The sequence below is a fragment of the Gigantopelta aegis genome, chromosome 6, assembly GCF_016097555.1.
Source record: "Gigantopelta aegis isolate Gae_Host chromosome 6, Gae_host_genome, whole genome shotgun sequence".
NCBI classification, from domain to species: domain Eukaryota; kingdom Metazoa; phylum Mollusca; class Gastropoda; order Neomphalida; family Peltospiridae; genus Gigantopelta; species Gigantopelta aegis.
The window spans coordinates 45,235,506-45,254,351 of NC_054704.1; the positions used below are offsets into that span (position 1 = coordinate 45,235,506).

General features: G+C 38.1%; 1 protein-coding gene across 1 annotated transcript in view; it reads right to left on the reverse strand.

Moving 5' to 3' along the window:
- Positions 1–282: 282 nt before the first annotated feature.
- The window catches only part of LOC121373951 (sushi, von Willebrand factor type A, EGF and pentraxin domain-containing protein 1-like), a 47,757-nt gene continuing 29,193 nt past the window's right edge, over positions 283–18,846 (reverse strand). The window contains exons 8-13 of the mRNA XM_041500799.1: positions 8,726–8,920; positions 7,908–8,102; positions 6,258–6,452; positions 5,171–5,365; positions 2,261–2,455; positions 283–1,229 (exon numbers count right to left, since the gene is read on the reverse strand). Of these exons, the coding sequence (XP_041356733.1) occupies positions 547–1,229; positions 2,261–2,455; positions 5,171–5,365; positions 6,258–6,452; positions 7,908–8,102; positions 8,726–8,920 (1,658 nt within the window). The 3' untranslated portion in view covers positions 283–546. The remainder of the gene's footprint in view (positions 1,230–2,260; positions 2,456–5,170; positions 5,366–6,257; positions 6,453–7,907; positions 8,103–8,725; positions 8,921–18,846) is intronic.

The following is an 18,846-nucleotide window of genomic DNA, read 5'->3' on the forward strand; positions in this document are numbered from 1 at the left end:
ATTGCGAAAAATATGTCCAGAAAACTGTATGTGGGACAGGAGAGCGGACAGACAGACAAAGATACAGACAGAAGGACGGATACCAAAACCAATGGTCTCCTCCGGTTGGACTTTCATTCATTTCAACTTATTTTCGTGCTTATATCCAATTAAGGTTCAAGCACGCTGTCCTGGGTACACACCTCAGCTGTCTGCACTGTCTGTCCAGGACAGTGGGTTAGTTGTTAGTTCGTTAGTGAGAGAGAAGAGGGTGTAGTGGCCTTACACCTACTCACTGAGTCCTTAAGAATTCGCTCTGTGTTGAAGCCGGTACCGGGCTGCGAACCCTGTACCTACCAGCCTATATTCCGATGGACTAACCACTGCGCCATCGAGGCCCGTAGGAAGGGGACTAATAAAACAAATGTGCGTATAATCTCTTTCATCCGATCCCCCATCCGAACCAACAAACGTTGAAAAATACTGATACATGTATAATAATAAAATACAGCAAATATACACCAAAGAATCTAAACACCCGACTATTTTGTGAAGCCAGGCAAATTTCTATATGAACTTAGTTGGGTGTTCCGTAATTGGCGGATAACTTGCTGCAGGACTTACTCGTGCACCAGCCGACCCTAATCTCGGCCGCATCACCTCTGGCTGTCGTCGAGGCACGGAACCAGTCGATCCAACACGAGGCCTCATCTCGGTGCTTTCGCTGTCTATATTTCTCTTGCCAATATCACCGTTTTGGGTTTTTGAAGTCTGTGGTGGCGGTGGTAAACCCTTTTCAACGTTATCGGTTGTTTTGTTCTCTGGCTCGGACTTCTTCGGGTCTTTCCGTGATTTGTCGTCATTGTTGACGTCATAACTACTCGATCTTCGTAATTTTTCGTCAAGAACGGCCTTGACCTCCCTGAAATTACCGGTCGCTAACCGAATGTGCTGCTTTATGTTGATGAGGTCCACCAGGACTATGCTCAGACCGAACAGAGAGAGGATTATGATGGCAAATCCCCCGAACACTTCCGCCCCCTTGGCCTCGTGTACAGGCGGCTTGTACTTCTTATACACCGGGATATCTTTAACTGGATCTTCTGTTGTCATTGGAATTGTTGACTGACTTTGTCCAGGTGTAATAGTTTCCGACGATGTTGACGTGGATGTCGACTGTGGTGTGGTAGTTGTAGTACCGGTGGTGGTTGTACTTCCTGAGGTAGAAGTTGTTGATGTTGTGGTTGCGACTGCAATAAATAAAATAAGTAAGTCATTTTTCTTTCAGTGTATTCCGTTTTGCCAGCATTTGCCCTAATATTTCTATCTGTAGACTGTGACAAACGACGTTTATAGGGGAGTCGAGTCATGCTCTCCCGGAAAAAATTTGCTTAAGCAGGGATGGATGGGGATGGATTCGACCCCCACACAACACACACCCACACACACACACACACACACACACACACACACACACACACTCACACACTCTCTCTCTCTCTCTCTCTCTCTCTCTCTCTCTCTCTCTCTCTCTCTCTCTCTCTCTCTCTCTCTCTCTCTCTCTCTCTCTCTCTCTCTCTCTCTCTCTCTCTCACACACACACACACACACCCTGTTTTGAGTGGTGAAAATTTATAAACCATAACCCTCCATCATTAATAGAATTAATTAATTAATTAATGGTTATCGACAACCCAGCACACAACATACATCGTCTATTGTATCTCAAATTAAGGTAAACATCATCATTGATAGAGAATGCAAATATAGCCTCCAGCTATATAGAAAATAATATATGAGTGGCCGTTAGATACCATTTATCTCACAACTAGTTAAAATGTATCTAACGAGCGAAAGCAATGCGTTGTGAGATAAATGGTATCTAACGGACACGAGTGTATTATTGTATTTCTTACATATCCTCAAAGACCAGGTTTTAAGCAAATTTTAACATATTTTTCGACTAAAAAATATAAAGATATTTACAAGCCTTTGCACTTCGCATCACAGACACATGATTGTCAGGTTAACTACACGTTACAGTGTAATCTATTTCATTTGTGTTGTTTTTCATTGGATATATGCCATGGAATTGGTGACCTGATCATCACCTAGGAGCAGCCAGTCGTATATCTTAAAATTGTTAACACACGTACATGCCACGTACATAAATAACGAATGATGTTCTCACCAACGGGTGTGTAAGAAACACTACTCCACCACGAGACCCCCCCCCCCCCCCCCCCAAAAAAAAAAAAAAAACCGTCTGCATATTACATACCCTGGCAGTCTGGCGGGGCACCCTGAGTGGTATTCGGGTCCCACAGTGCAGACGAGTTGCACGTCATCCTACCAACGTTACCGGTGTAATCCACGTATCCCACATTGCACTGGTACTGTATCACGTCACCAAATACCCCGGATGACTGGTTCGCACTAGCGTTAGGGACGGCAGGAGAAGTACCGCAGCTTACTCCTATGGAAAAACAAAACATATGACGAAATGACATGCTGTTGTGGGGCTGTTTCTTTTCAATTATTATCTTTACAATTACTTCTATCACTCAGGTCGCACTTCCGGGTGAGAGTTCATTCATCTCGATCCACTGTAGTTCATAATTGTGACGTATGTTGTGGTTCACATATTCACTTCCAGTAACTGGGGAAGAATTAAAACAATTGGTCTTTTTCAATGGTAGTCTTCTGACTGGATTTTGCTCATGTTATTTTGTAATATTGAGCATTGACTTTTTGCATAGCGAACGTTAAAAAGCGACATGTTACAGACTAATGGGAACCAGGGCCCATGCTTATAAAAAAAGAATCCAGACTCAATTTCCAATGACGTCACATGCATGCAGTTTGTATAGCTTTGCCATGACGTTAAAGTATCAGACTCTATTAGTTTGTTTGTTTGTTTTGTTTAATGACACCACTAGTGTACATTGATTAATTAATCATCAGCTATGGCATGTCAAACATTTGGTATTTCTGACTCGTAGTCATCAGAGGAAACCCGCTACATTTTTCTTAATGCAGCAAAGGATCTTTTATATGCAGTTTCCCACAGTCAGGAAAGCACATGCCACAGCCTTTGACCAGTTGTGGTGCACTGGTTGGAACGAGAAAAACCCAATCAGTTGAATGGATCCACTGAGGTGGTTCGATCCTGCGACGCAAACACCTCAAGTGACTGAGCTAAATCCCCCGTCCTATAGCGAAAGCGGCGGCTGGTGTGAAATTGTTCCAGAACCACCTGTACTACAGCCAGATGCAGTCATATATTTAAAAAATCTGAGACGGAAATATTTTCAATTCCGGATTGACATTAAATGCTTATATATGTTATTACCAGAGTAGTTTTCGGTATCGTCAGTATCATATATTAGGAATACAAATTGTATTATGCGAGCCTCTGACGAGCATTATACATTATTTTTATTCTTAATATATGATATTGACGATACCGAAACACACGATGATAATAATCTCCTTATCATATAATCTCAAGCTTAATACAACGTGTTTTTGTAAACTGTACACGCAACTTTAGTTCCAGTTCGCCATTACTACATATTCAAATCACGTAAGAATGTGTGGCGTGGTGTCTTTTTGAATGGAAATGACGTCAAACTCGAATGACGTAATTTTTGATGTCCCACGCTGGACAGCTTTCAGTGTACAATTGCTATTGAAATGTTTTTATTTAACGACTATGAATACATACGTCAATTATGGAGTGTCACCTTAGTAGTTTGCTTAAATGTCAATAAACCTAGTGTCGTGACCTCGTGTAATTTACATCTAATTTGCAAAGTTATCAAATTCTTAAAGCACTGAACATTAAGATATTATATTATATATTTTTCGACTAAAAGATATTTACAACCCTTTTCACTTCGCATCACAAACACGTGATTGTCAGGTTAACTTCACGTCACAGTGTAATCTATTTTCTTCGTGTTGTTTATATAAGATTCGTCATGAATTTCATTTTTCAATATGGAAAATATCAACCGAGTCTACGTTTATCGGTATTTGTCGAGGCTCTACCGAGACAAATACCTATTAACTAGACGACGTTGATATTTTACACGAGTGGCGAATTCTATTTAGCCTATAACACTTCTAAAATAACATTTAATTCCATTTTTAGTAAATCACAGTACTAAAGTCGCCGCCATTGGTAATATGACATCATCGCGATTAGCACAAATTAGTTTGACGTCACGCATTTTAACTAAATATTTGAAAACGTCACGCTCAGGTACACAGGTCTTGTTGGCTTGTAAGCAAATGGCCCATCCACAACAATACATTACCAAAATACCTTACAAATTTGCATACCATTATTAACCGGATTACTACACTAAATTATCTCATGAGTTTATGACATGGATATAATGGGTAAGTTATAGGATATATATATATATATATATATATATATATATATATATATATATATATATATATATATATATATATATATATATATATATATATACATATGATAATAAACGAGTTACCAGTTATTATCACATTTATGTCCCGAGTGAAATAATTTGTACGTGTCACGAGCTACATAGCGAGTGACAAGTGAACATTATTTCCCGAGGGACATACATTTGTTTATTTTCGATACAGCCTACATCGGCTACACGTCCATATATATGGAAACGACGTAAACTACCGTACTGTTCTGGGTATTGCTTTAACTTTGTATTTTATTCACGGTTCACAGATAATTTCCAAAACCCAAAGTTCTATATATTCTGTAAAAAAAATAATAAAAAAAGGAATTGCATTAAACTACCATTTTATTACAAGTTTAACACTGGAACCAGAAAGACGTAAACACAAACGCTTTAAACTACGTGACGTCATTGTGTGTGCTTTGCCAAATCGTGATGACGTCATATTTAGTACCGACAAGGTGATTGGTTTGTTGGCGTACACAGACATACATTTTGTATGGCGTCATGACATTAGTGTCTCAGACTCTATTAGAGTCACGAGTGTGGACTCTAAAAGCACGGGCCCAGGTCCCGTTTCACGGAGCGATCTTAGAGCTAAGATCACCTTAAGTGCATAAGATAGCTATTCACAAGTTAAGGTGATCTTAGGGGTATGATCGCATCGTCGAACGGGGCCCTCGTCGCGCCCCGCCGTGACTGAATGCATGGATTCGTACCTTCACAGAGCGGCGGCTCTCCGTACGTAGAGTCAACTTTCCACTTTCCGGCGTCATCACACGTCATCCTGCCGATGTTTCCCGACACTCGCCGATAGCCTGCGTCACACAGGTAGTGCACGGAATCGCCGTACACACCCGAATTCACTGATGGCGATGCATTTGTGACAGGTGACGGGGCTGGACAAGACACCACTGGAAACGAGAAACAGAGGAAACAATGTTTCTGTGTGCGCGTGCGTGTGGGCATGTGTGTGTGGGCATGTGCGTGTGGGTATGTGTATGTACGTGTATGTGTGTGTGTACCACTGTAAAGAAATAAAGAATCATAGAGGAAACACAGTGTGTGTGTATGTGTGAGTGCGTGTGTGTATGCGTGTGGGTACGATTGTATATGCGTGTGCGTGCGAGTGTGTGTGTGCAGTTGGTTTTTGTGTATGTGTGTAATACTATAAAATATATTTATCAGGAAAGAACTAGAATTGTGATGGCATGTTATTATCTGACTTAACGGAGAAACCATTTTAATGCAAAATTACAAAAATTAAATATATAAAAACGTTTTTAAAAAAGGAAAAAATAAGACGATAAAAATATATATCCATGTATTTCTTGTGTATATTATCTGGGTTGTGCTTGTATATACCCTGAAAAAAAAAAAAAAATTCAGATAAGATATTTGGCTCCTTTCATGTGAATGGGTATATATATATATATATATATATATATATATATATATATATATATATATATATATATATATATATATATATATATATTATTAATATAGTAAAATAAGGAGGCTAACATATTTTATTACTGAGAAAGAAGTATGTAACGATATATAATGGACGGACAGACCTGCAGACATACATTACAGAAAGACTGAGATACATACAGACAATTACACAGCAAGACAGAGAGTAAAGGCCACGACACACTATACGAGTGCGTCGTACGAGAATAGTGACGCACATTACGATTCCATCCGAATCACTGATTGCTATGCAATCGGCAATCCTCGTACGAAGCACTCGTGTGGTGTCATTTTAAGACAGACACAAAGACACACAGACAGAAAGCCTACCTGTGCAGAGTGGGATGCTTCCAGTTGGCGGATTTAAAGTCCACATTCCCAGTTGGTTGCACACCATTTGACTATTATCTCCAGCTGTTTGCGTGTACCCAACGCTGCACGTGTACACAACAGCGTCACCGTAATAGCCGAACGTTGTATTGGGATTAGTCAGGGGTACGGGAGGGGGAGATTCACAAGGCCGCCCTGAAGTAAAGTATATTATGAGTAAACGTATTTCGAAAATACTGAAGTTTTTGTTAACTTGTTATCTTGTCGATGGTAACAACAAACTGCATATGTATTGTATGTTTAAAATAGTAATTATAATACAACTGGGCCCAATTTCACTAAACATCGTAAGCCTAGTTTTGCACGTAAACTTAAATCAACGACTAAAACACCGTTCTTCTTACTATTATAGTACAACAAACATAGTTAGAAATGCACATATTTCATTTTGTTTTGTCCTTAAAATGCTCCAGTTTCCTTAACGATGTAATTTTCTTCGTGAAATAGATGCGAAACACGTGTAAATGTCGCAGACGTATACTTACGATGTTTTGTGAAATTGTCCCCTGATACATAAGTTTATTCTTAGTGTAATAAATATACTAAGAGGATAATACTTATAATAACTTTCAATTGTCAAATTTAAAGCTATCTTGAAGATTTCTACTTGTACCCTCACGAAAGAGACTTTGCTACATGCTACCTACATACTCCACCTCTTCCTTAATAACTGTACAGTACTATAGCCAAGAAAACTGTGGCAATATAATTATAGAATACAGCGGGTTTTTTAAAATAACACTTATAAAGCTACTCTTAATAAGTCAGCAGCACTCTGATAATTGCGAAAATGATAGTTTCATTCACGCAAATCTAGTTTTGCGTAACCCAATTTTCGCGGGGCGGGATGTAGCCCAGTGGTAAAACGTTCGCTTGATGTGCGGTCGATCTACAATCGATCCGCATTAGGCTATTTCTCGTTCCAGCCAGTGCTCCACAACTGGTGTAACAAAGGCCGTGGTATGCACAATCATGTCTTTGGGATGGTGCATATAAAAGATCCCTTGCCGCTTAATCGAAAAAGAGTAGCCCATGAAGTGGCGACAGCGGGTTCCATCTCTCAATATCTGTGTGGTCCTTAACCATAAGACTGACGTCATATAACCGTAAATAAAATGTGTTGAGTGCGTCGTTAAATAAAACATCTCCTTCCTTCTTTCCTTCCCAATGTTTCGCTCTCGCATTAAATTTAGAACACCATTTACAAGGTCTTGATTGGCTACACAAAAACGAATTGGGTTACGTCGACTTGTTTTTGCGTAACCCATAAATCATTTTCGAAAATTTTCAATTCCCAGAGGATTGAGGCAGAATTGTTTCATTTACACCCCCCCCCCCAAAAAAAAAAAAAAAAAAAAAAAAAAAAAAACACACAAAAAACACACACAACAACAACCCCAACAACAACAAAAAAAAACCCCAAAATAAACAACACAAAAAATCCCCAAACAAACAACAACCCCCCCCCCCCCCCCCCCCCCCCCCCAACAAACCCTGTTTCAATAACACTTTTACTAGTACTAAATTACTTAATATTTATTCCTTGATAAGTTGTTTTAAAGGACAACAATACCAACAAAGAAAACTTACTTCCACACGTCGGCGGCTCACCGTACTGACTGTCGGCGACCCATGACCCAGAAGCATCACATGACATTTGACCAATCAAACCACCTGTCTGAACGTTGCCGACGTCACACAAATAGTGAATGATGTCACCGTAATTTCCGGAATTCTGGGAAGGGGAAGCATTTGATACACCAGGAGGAGCTCCGCACGTTATGACTGCAATAAAACACAATAGTTCAAAATGCAACATACCCACTAAAACACACACAGGTGGAGAGATAATAAACACGCACAGAATAAGAGATAACTTTTCATTAGTCATTTCTTGACGTTAACTTCTTATTTGCTGTAACATTTGAATTGATAACCGTCTTGGCTGAGATGTGCCAAGTTGTTAACAAATAGGCTAAAGTTGTACTGAGTTAAGAATTTGAAGATTACTTTGAATATATCCTTGCTTCATTCGGATCTGAGAGCAAGAAGATTGATTTCGTTCTTTAAAAATTGCAATAGCAGTAAAAACAGTAACTGTAGCGTAATAAAAAAGCAATTAAAATAATAAAACAGCAATTAAAAAAAATAATAATAAAAATAATAATAACCCCTCCAAACCCCCACAAAACAAAACAAACACAAAAAACAAACCCAGACCCCCCTCCAAGAAACATGAAACCAAACAAGACTATAAAAAAAATGGCATTATGATGTTTTCTTAGAATTCCTTAAAATCCATCTCTGACTACTAACATCAGGTGTGTGTGTGTGTGTGTGTGTGTGTGTGTATATATATATATATATATATATATATATATATATATATATGAATTTTTTTTATTTACTCTGGCAGATAGGCTGGGCAGCCTGTACAGTGCTTTCAGTCCATAAACCCGATTCATTGCAGAACATTTGACCACTGTCTCCCCCAGTCTGGCTGAAGCCCGTGTTACAGGTGTAGACTATGACGTCACCGAATTTCCCGGATGTCTGGTTTGCTGAAGCATCCATTATAACAGGAGGAGTACCACAAACAATTTCTGAAGAAATAAAAATAATGTCTGCTTCAATCAGTATAACATAATAATAACAGTTCAATATGTTTTCAGACAGAGACCATGGCCACGTATTTCTGAAGCTGTCTTAACCCCCGACGGCTTTACGATATCGTAGTGCTAAGATAGCTTCGAAGATATGGTCCCTGCTTTCCGAGGAACATACCGTTTATCGCCCCGTGCGTATAAAGATTTTAGTCTAGACCATATTAATGTCTTTAAAGGGACATTCCTGAGTTTGCTGCAATGTTTAAGATGTTATCGACTAACAGAGACTTTTTAACGATTGTAATTAAATATCAAATACATTTTTCTGCATAAAACATTAAACGTGTTTTTGACCGTTCTAATATTTTTACTAGGTTCAATGTCATTTTATTTTCTAAAATATTGTTTTTTCGTAAGTACGAAATTATTTGAAGACAAAATCCAATTTGTTTTTTTTACAAATATTAAGACGACCAGAAACGCATTGAATATACAGATACTGATATTCTAAACAAGAATAAAAGAAATGATAGTATACACTAGAACTTGTAAAAAATAATGTGATATTTAAAACCTTTAAGACAACTTTTTGAACTTCGTTCAAATCAATACACTATTTAACGACCCCGCATTACTCCCCAATCACATCGATAACAAAATGTTATATACTGAGTCAAATTTAAAACGTCACAATCTAAAATTTGAATAATAAAGTCAATGATTGTTGAAAGCAGGTATTTTTCGGGAATAAATATTGTAATGACAATGTCTACACTCCATTTCAAGCCCATCACAACCCACGTGACCCGATCCATAGCACGTGCACTGGTTACGTGACTACAATAGCACTCGTGTTTTCATCGTTACTTGCTCACAGTAGTCTGACAGAACGAAAAAACACATTAAAACGATATTTTGTACAACCTGTTATGATGCCACGCCTCGCATATGTTGCACGCGGGAACGTCAGTGGCTGACATTGCAAGGGCGTTGGGTTACAGTCTACGGGCAATTTATGATCTGCGGACACGAGTACAATAAACGGGCACCACAGCTGATCGCCCCCGACCGGGTAGACCACGTGTGTCGTTATAAGCAGATGACCGTCATATTGTGTTACGTCACCTCCGCAACCGTTTCATGACAGCTACACCAATCAGTAATGAACTTTTCAGACGTCGGGTGTCCGCGCAAACGATCCGAAATCGGCTGCAAACCGCTAACCTCTACGCACGGCGCCCATATGTTGGACCCATTTTGACCCAATTTCATCGACGTCAACGTCAACTGTGGGAACAACGCCACTTGCGATGGACTCAGAGGGAATGGAATAGAGTCGTGTTTAGCGATGAATCGAGAATCACACTGTGATTTGCCGATAGCAGGCAGAGGGTTTGGAGACGACATGGTGAATGTCATGCTCAGTGTTGTGTCAGTGAAGTTGACAGATTCGGAGGAGGAAGTGTAATGGTTTGGGGTGCTTTCTATGGAAATGGACGTTCTTGACTTCTTGTCATTCGTGGCAACCTCAACGCTGCTACATACCGCGACCAAGTGCTGGCCCAGGAACTTGTGCCCTTCATGGCAGCTCATGGTCCAGGCCTGATCTTTCAGCATGACAACGCCAGACACCACACGGCCATCTTGACAAGGGAATACCTGAGGAACTCGGGCATCAATGCCATGGTATTGGTCTTCAAGGTCGCCCGACCTGAATCCCATCGAGCACGTCTGGGGTGTGCTGGGAAGACGCCTGCGCACTCTCAGGAACCCTCAACAGACTTTGCAGGAACTTGGTGCCTCATTAGTGGAACAATGGCGCCGTATCCCTAATGCTGTCTTTACATGCATCAGGCGGTCAAAGAGGAGGCGTTACCTTGCAATTGTGGGTACACATGGAGGGCATACGCGCTACTGAACCTGTGATTTCATCAGACGACCGTGCTTGTGAATTATCATTTTGACTGTTGTTTTGTGGGCGCATCGAATAGATTTTTGACTCAATATGTATTCCTATTCTTTCTTTGGGCGTCATACAATAAACACATACTTTATTTAACACGTTCTTCTGTCATATTTGCTAATTAGCCAAGATGAAACGGGTGTGAAATTTTTAATTTGACACAGTATATTTAGACTCGTGTACTTAAAGGGACATTCCTGAGTTTGTTGCAATGTTTAAGATGTTATCATCGACAAACAGAGACTTTTTAGCGATTGCAATTACATATCAAATATATTTTCCTGCATAAAATATTAGTGGCTGTATATTAAAGGGACACACCCTAGTTACGTTTATTTGTTAACCATTACGGCGTTGTTTTTCGCTATTAAACCCCATTTTTCACAAATAAAATTGCACTTTACTTACATTTTATTATTTAGAATACACATTTCCATTCACCTGAAGTGCTTTTTGGTAATCCTGATGTTTGCAAAAAACCACGAAATGCATTTTTTTTCATTTTTTCACAAAACGTGTTGTCGAGAAAAAACCGTTAAGCAAGCGAGGTCCAATCTATTTTTAATGTCACAGACGTTGGTATATCACGTGACCGTTATCATTTTGGTTCGGTTTGTTTTCTCGTGCACGGTTCGCGCAATCAACATCCGATTTGTTGTTGTTCATTTGTGAGATTTTTCTTCACAGTTCGTGAACATTTTCAGTAACAATAAAGTTCAGACAAGTAAGTGTCTCAATACAAAACGTTATAAACCCTTAAAACCAATAATTTTGCTAAGTCTTACGATATCTGGAGAGGGGATACAACCAGGACAGAACAGTTGGAACATGTCCAGGAGAGGTGAAACGAACGCACCCCAAGTCTGTGAAATTTGTCGTGACGTAGGCATTGTTGTGCTTCTACCGGTGACATCAGAATACTAACTTTCAACATTATTTCAAGCAATTGGGACATAGGGATTCCCATGGTATTTATCGATATAAAACCTGCTTTTTCACTCCATTTGATAAAAACGTGATCTAAGTGTGTTGATTAACCAAATTATAATTTATTTTCGCTGGATGGAACTAGGGTGTGCGGCTTTAAACAGGTGCTGATCGTTTTAATATTTGTACTGGGTTAAATTTCGTTTTATTTCCTAAAATGTAGTTTTTCGTACGTACGAAATTATTTGAAGACGAAATCCAGTTTGGGCTTCTTACAAATATTAAGACGACCAGAAACACATTGAATATACAGACACTGATATTCTAAACAAGAAAATATATTTCATTTGTAAGTTTAATCGTAGAAATATTTTATTAGTCGGAAACATCTTACAATGCAGCAAACTCAGGCATGTCCCTTTAAACAATTAGTTTATATATGTTCTTTTCATGTTGATAATTATGGTTGCAAATAATTGTTAAAAGGTTCGTTGCTACCGTCTACAAATACTCTAGAGGCGTTTTTTGTATTAATGAATCAATTGACGAATGAAGAAAAAATCGCCAACGAATTAATGTTTACCGACACCCCAGGATCTAAAATAAATCAGCAATTGATGTAAGAATATGAAAACGAGTACTGAAAAATGAATGCTAGGATGGATCGATTCACGAGGGTATAATCCATAAACGGACAGACCGGCGAACGTGAAAACATACGTAAACATTTGAGGGTATTCTAATACACATTAGAATACCCTCAAATCTTTCTATATTATGTTTTCACGCGTATTTTCCCTTCTATCGATCCAGACTGACATACTGCCGGACATTGTTCACAGTCCATTGTGCTTGTAACATTTGAAATCAGAGGTAGTCATGTTTACATTGGAATTCGACGTGTTCTTTGTGGTAAATTCTTTCGTTACAATCTGATCAATGTGTTTTTTACATCAGAATCATCGGGTTGGTAAATATTAAACGTATCACGTTATACTCGGTTAAAAACAAGCATGTTGTATGGACATATTGTATATATAGGCACATTTATATGATCTAAAGCCGCTCCACTCCAGATCCAGAGTCTGGTCGTGTCAGATTTTGGACCCTTGGTGGCCATGTTTGAACCGTTTGTGGATATGTACGCGGTAAACAAAGAGTTCCCAGTCCAATCTGAAGTATTTTGAAACTCGATTAAATAAAAGCCGTCAATGGTATTAAGGTGAATAGTCCTTACAAGTGTGGAGTGAAACATTGGGTTGATTGATCTTCAAAAGAGTCACAGGACAAACACAATTGTTTTCGCAATGAAGAGATACTTTATCGATAACCACCTATAGAGCTGATTAAAGTAGTTAGAGCTGAGAGCCGATGTGTCATATAACTAATGGGTTTATCGATTGAGCTGAAAACGTTACGTTTAAAGTTAATGTCCGTCATGCATTTGTTGAAAGCATTTTATAACCACTAACAACTAACCCACTGTTCTGGACAGGCAGCCCAGTTGGCTGAGGCGTGTGCCCAGGACAGCGTGCTTGAACCTAAATTGGATATAAGCATGAAAATAACTTGAAATGAAATGAAGCATTTCAACGCAAGTGCAAAATTGTTTACATAATTTGTCACAACACGTTTTACAATTATAGTCTAGGTGATTGTTATGCAAACGTTCAGTAAAGGTTGACACACATTTTTAACTAGTAAATTTTGCTTTCAACATTTAATATGTAATCTTAATATTTTCTCATCATTTATGAACATCTATGAAACGAAAAGTATACAAAAACTAATACTAGGTTCAGACTACCAAATGCCAGCAGAAAGTTGACCAGCGCTCTTTTAACTGGATTCTCGTCGTATAACCCATTAGTTGTTAATACGAGGGCACCCGTTGTAAGTCAGGAGTTGGGCAATTTACAACGCAACCATCGAGTTGGCCAACTTCGTCGTGACAGTTGACAGTTTGAGTCTAGCATTAAATGGCGGTTTTGTTCAATAATATGGAACTGGCTATTGCCTTCATCAGCATGGGGGTAATATAAAACGTATCGAATAAGCAACGTACTTGTTATAGAAGAATTATGTCACTATCCAAATAGTGGATAAAAATCGAGTTATCAGTTCCAGTTAGTATCACATTTATGTCCCGAGTGAAATAAGTTGCACTATTCACGAGCTTTAGCGAATGACAAATGAAAATTATTTTATGAGTTGCATAAATTTTATAATAAAACTGGTGACGAGTTTGTTAATTTATTTATTACCTCAGCTTTTTTTTGTTCTTCTATAAATGCCTTTATTTTTCCACATCCACACATGTATATAGTGGACTCTGTCCAAATCGGCATCGTAGTGCATGAGCCGGGACCCCAAAGTTGACCAATTGGTACCATCCGAGGGCACCAAACTTAACTATGCTTTTTTGATAGGTGTATGTATCTGGATCTCAAAACTGCATCATTTGATTTTGAATTTGATTTTGAACTTATTTTCGTGCTTATATCCAATTAAGGTCCAAGCACGCTGTCCTGGGACCTCAGCTTTCTGCAGGGTAGCTTAAAGTCAGAAAACTGAGTTTTGTAGTCCGATGGCTTAAAGAGGGGGCATGATGGACTTTTGTTTCTGTCAAAACTGTAATAAAGAGGGGGCATTTGTTTCTGAAAAATGTATAACGTTTCTCAATATTAATCTGTATGTGATTATATAGCTAATTTTAATAATACAAACTGAAATATGAGCTCGTTAACATTATGAACTATTCACAATTAATTACGGCATCACAACATCATTTAATCCAAGATGGCCGCCAACGTATTAGCTGGAACAAGCAAATCGTAATTTATTGTATTTTACATCAACTAGGAAGAGATTTGTATGTTATTGAATTTATTTTATGGACAAAGGAATTCATTTATAACAACCTCGTGCTAACTGAGATATTGCATCATCATTTAAATCCATCATGGTGATGAAAATGGCCGCTAAGGGTAAGAAGTGTCCATATCGTATATTATATATTTCCCCCAAGGAGTAACTTATACTCCAAAAACCGGATTTTCTATATGGCAAGCATTTTAGTTCTCGCATTCACTTTATAATCCATAGAAATTTTATCAAAGCATGAATCCAAGATTCCATAATGGTCGTAAAATAATAAAGAAATGACCACTTTATATTTTTAGCATCACCCAAAACAATCATTTGAAACCAACTGCTAAGTTTTAACGGTAAACGAATAGTGTTTTTAAAACAATATCTACATAAAAAGTTGCATGACATAGATCAAGTAGTTCACAATGCCAACATTGCTGTGATAAATGGGCATTTGCATGCAAATCACAAGTGATTAATGTTTATATTATGGGTCACTGAAACATTCTGAGTAACTACGAATGATGTATAGAACGCCGTTGATAGTTTGCACGTGTTGCGTACAGTACTGTATCTTTATAGACTGCATTTAAACCACATACATTACCTGGTAGCATATGTCTGCGGGCATCAAAGTGGCTAGGTGTTGTTTGATGATGGAAATAGACAAAACTGACTTCTGTGATGTCATCAAGTATCTCCACCGAAAAGGACTAACTTCTATATTGGTGTCAACCTTATAGAATGATGCTCCTTCCTTTGTCACTGTTAAGAGGTGGGCAGAAGATGATTCAAGAAGATCTTCAACTGCCACCACTGAGGACAATGTTGATAAAATACAAGGATGAACGATTAGTCAGGACATGCTACGTAGCTAATACACATGTCACGTAGCCAATAAGATAGTTGAGAACATTCAGAGGAATGATACGGGGATGACAAAGGTTTCAGCATGCTGTGTTTCAAGGCACCGATACACAGGTCTGCTGTTGCCATGGTTGCGATGCATGACTGTGGCTTTGGAACATCCACCAGATTTCCACCTCCACCGAAACTTGAAGAAAGGACTGTCTGACAAGCATTATGCAAATGATAATGACATTAGTTCTACTGTGGGGGACTTTTTACACCACCAGGAGGAAGCCTTTTACACCACTGGGATCCAGGCACTCCAGCATCGATGTCAGCAGTGCGTCGACCTCGGATTATGTTGAAAAATAATTATTAACCAATTCCGCCAACGCAGTCCATCATAGTTAGGCTCAGAACGCTTTCAGCTACCCATCATAACTTATCATTCCCATTTCCTATATCTATACAATTGATGTATACCTATCATTGCATTTTGTCAACCAAGACAATTTATCTCCACATTAGTATACTATAATATGCTTCGATTATACCTGCAAATGATCGACTATCACCAAATGAACATAGTAGCTATGTTTTAATATAACAGGATTAAAATAACAACAAAAAGATTGATGCCAACAAAACTGCTTTATTGTTTTAAATACACTACCCAGTAACCAGTGATTTAATGATGCAAACACAGTAGATTAAAAAACATGCACATGTATTCTGCCACTTCACTTTCATTCTTCTGATAACATTATGTACAGTTGCTTTTTTGGTGCAACGGTTGTTTGCGAATTTGTTCCATGAGAGCTACAGAAATTATGTGGCAACTGAGCTGTTAAACACCCACATTTCGCATTCAAACAGAGTATGTTTTGTTGAACCGCTATACAGAATTAGTTGCATAATTTCAGAGATGTTTTTTTCTGATTTCAGTGCATTTGATACAGCTACTAACAAGAACTGCATTTGATGATCCATGCTCTTTCAGGCTGTGATATTGCTGCCATTAATATAAAGGGTTGCAAAAGCAACAGTTATGGAAATTCTGTCTCAAGCATTTAAACCTATTAAACTTAAGGATTTAGTTGATGATATGGATACGCCACAAGGAAGACTACATCTTGATGTTACAGACGTCGATTAGTGAACAAATATAACCCCGAAGCTTTAGATCACTTCCACACGTAATTATTTCACGTGGAGTGAATGAATGAATGTTTAACAACAACCCATCTGAAATCGTCCAACCGATTCAATTCAACTGTTTAACTAACCAACCTTTTACGATGCCGGAATAATGTATCCATTATCAAAAAGCAGAAAATGGGAATGGTAAAAACTGACTCCACAGTCATTAGTTGCGACTTGTCCACTTATCACAGCCACGTTAGCATTGGAGATTTTGGTCTATATGAGGCAACATTACATTCTAGATAGTTTAAGAATAGATCGGTGAACCCTCAAGACACAGTGGTCATTAAAAATAGATCACGACATAGCGGTCAGCGTAATAATAATTATTTTAAATGATGTTTTAGATTACTTTTTAAATGGATTGAACACCCTCAAAACAGAAGTTTGTTTCAAAAAGATTATTTAAGATGATGATATATCGCATTTCTTTATTTTTGCAGTCATTTTGTTAGCCATCATGAATTATGGCAATGATATAATTTCTCTATAGAAAGTGATTGCGAGAATTGAATTCCTTTCCCCCTAGAAAACCCTGTATTTGAAGTAAACATTATTATTTGGGGTAAAATAGAATGAAAGATATGGACACGTTTTACTCCTAACGACCATCTTGGATTTAAATGTTAAATGCAATATCTCATTTAGCATAAACGTGTTATAAATGAATTCCTTAATGAATAAAACTTGATCCCTATCATCACAATATTGCTATAATTGATGTAAAATGCGATAAATTACAATTTTCTTATTCTGGCTGATAATAGTTGTGGCCATTTTGAATACAAATGATGTTGCAATGACTAGATTAGCTGGGAGTAGTTAATAATTAATCTCTGATCCCTAAAACACCGTCTCGAACATCAACAGTTTCGACATTGCTGATAAAGTATTGGAGATGTCTCCAGTTCAGTTTTGACAGCCACTTGGACACCATCTTGAATATTTCAAAATGCTTATGGTGACAAGTTTACACCTCTCGGAACTTTAATTAGCACCTTTCGAAAGATGCAAAAACCACAAAGAACATTGTGGGTACCGACTTACAAGGTTTATTAATGCTTTGACAAACACTAAAACATGGACTTCTCGGATATTTTACCACCTGAATGATACATGTTAAAAGGTGTGATAACTAGCTAAAGCTACTTTATTGGACAGTCTTTCATGCATTATCGTTTTGTCCCAAGGTGTACTACAACAATTATAACATTTTTCTTTGGTGCCCTCAGATGATACCTATTTTTGGTCTGGCTCATGGACTATCGGTCTACATCGGATTTCTGTGTAAACCGGCACAATTAATTTTATAGTCCCGTCCAGCTATTGTTAATTGTTTTTGGAACATTTGATACTTTCTTTTCCGGACGTCGTATGCAAATTTAAGAACAAAAGAACAGGTCATGTCGTAATTAACTCTGTCAACACTGATCTTAGCTCTACTGCTTGCCCCTACTACTCTTTTCTAGATTTTTCTTTGTTTTATATTGATACCATCTCGTATCCTCTGGAGTCGGGCCCGTCCGCACTACTATGCCAACCTATGACGACTGGACTATACCCTAGCCTGATACTCTCTCTCGTTCAGACGGATCCGGCTTCTCAAGATCTGTATTTCAGCACAGCACTACACCATCAACGTCTAATGACTGTCAATCTGGGGTTTTCTTGACGACATGCAACCCATCTCGTCTCTACACGCCGTGCACCCTAATGGCCTTAACGATATATAGATCGGACTTTAAACTTTTAGACCTTCGTTCAAAATTGTATGTCAAAATTACTTTTTTTTTTTTAAATATTATTAAATAGTCCGATCCTCTCTTATTTATTTTTGGACTGTCCTTCTAAAATAGTCCAAATTACATAAATATTCAACAAGCAGTCAGTTATTTTTATTTTTGGCTTGTAACTTTTTTTTTTTATTTAAAAAAAAAAAATTCTATTAACGTTTTTACTAATTGCTATTTTCAAAATTCGGCCTATTTTCAACTCTGATTATCCTGGTGTTTGTACTGCCACAAAATACATTTCTAATAATTATAAAAACGCACGTGCGTCTGAGAAGTAACAGTTACGGAGACGTGTTTTAGTCTATTTTTAAGGCTAC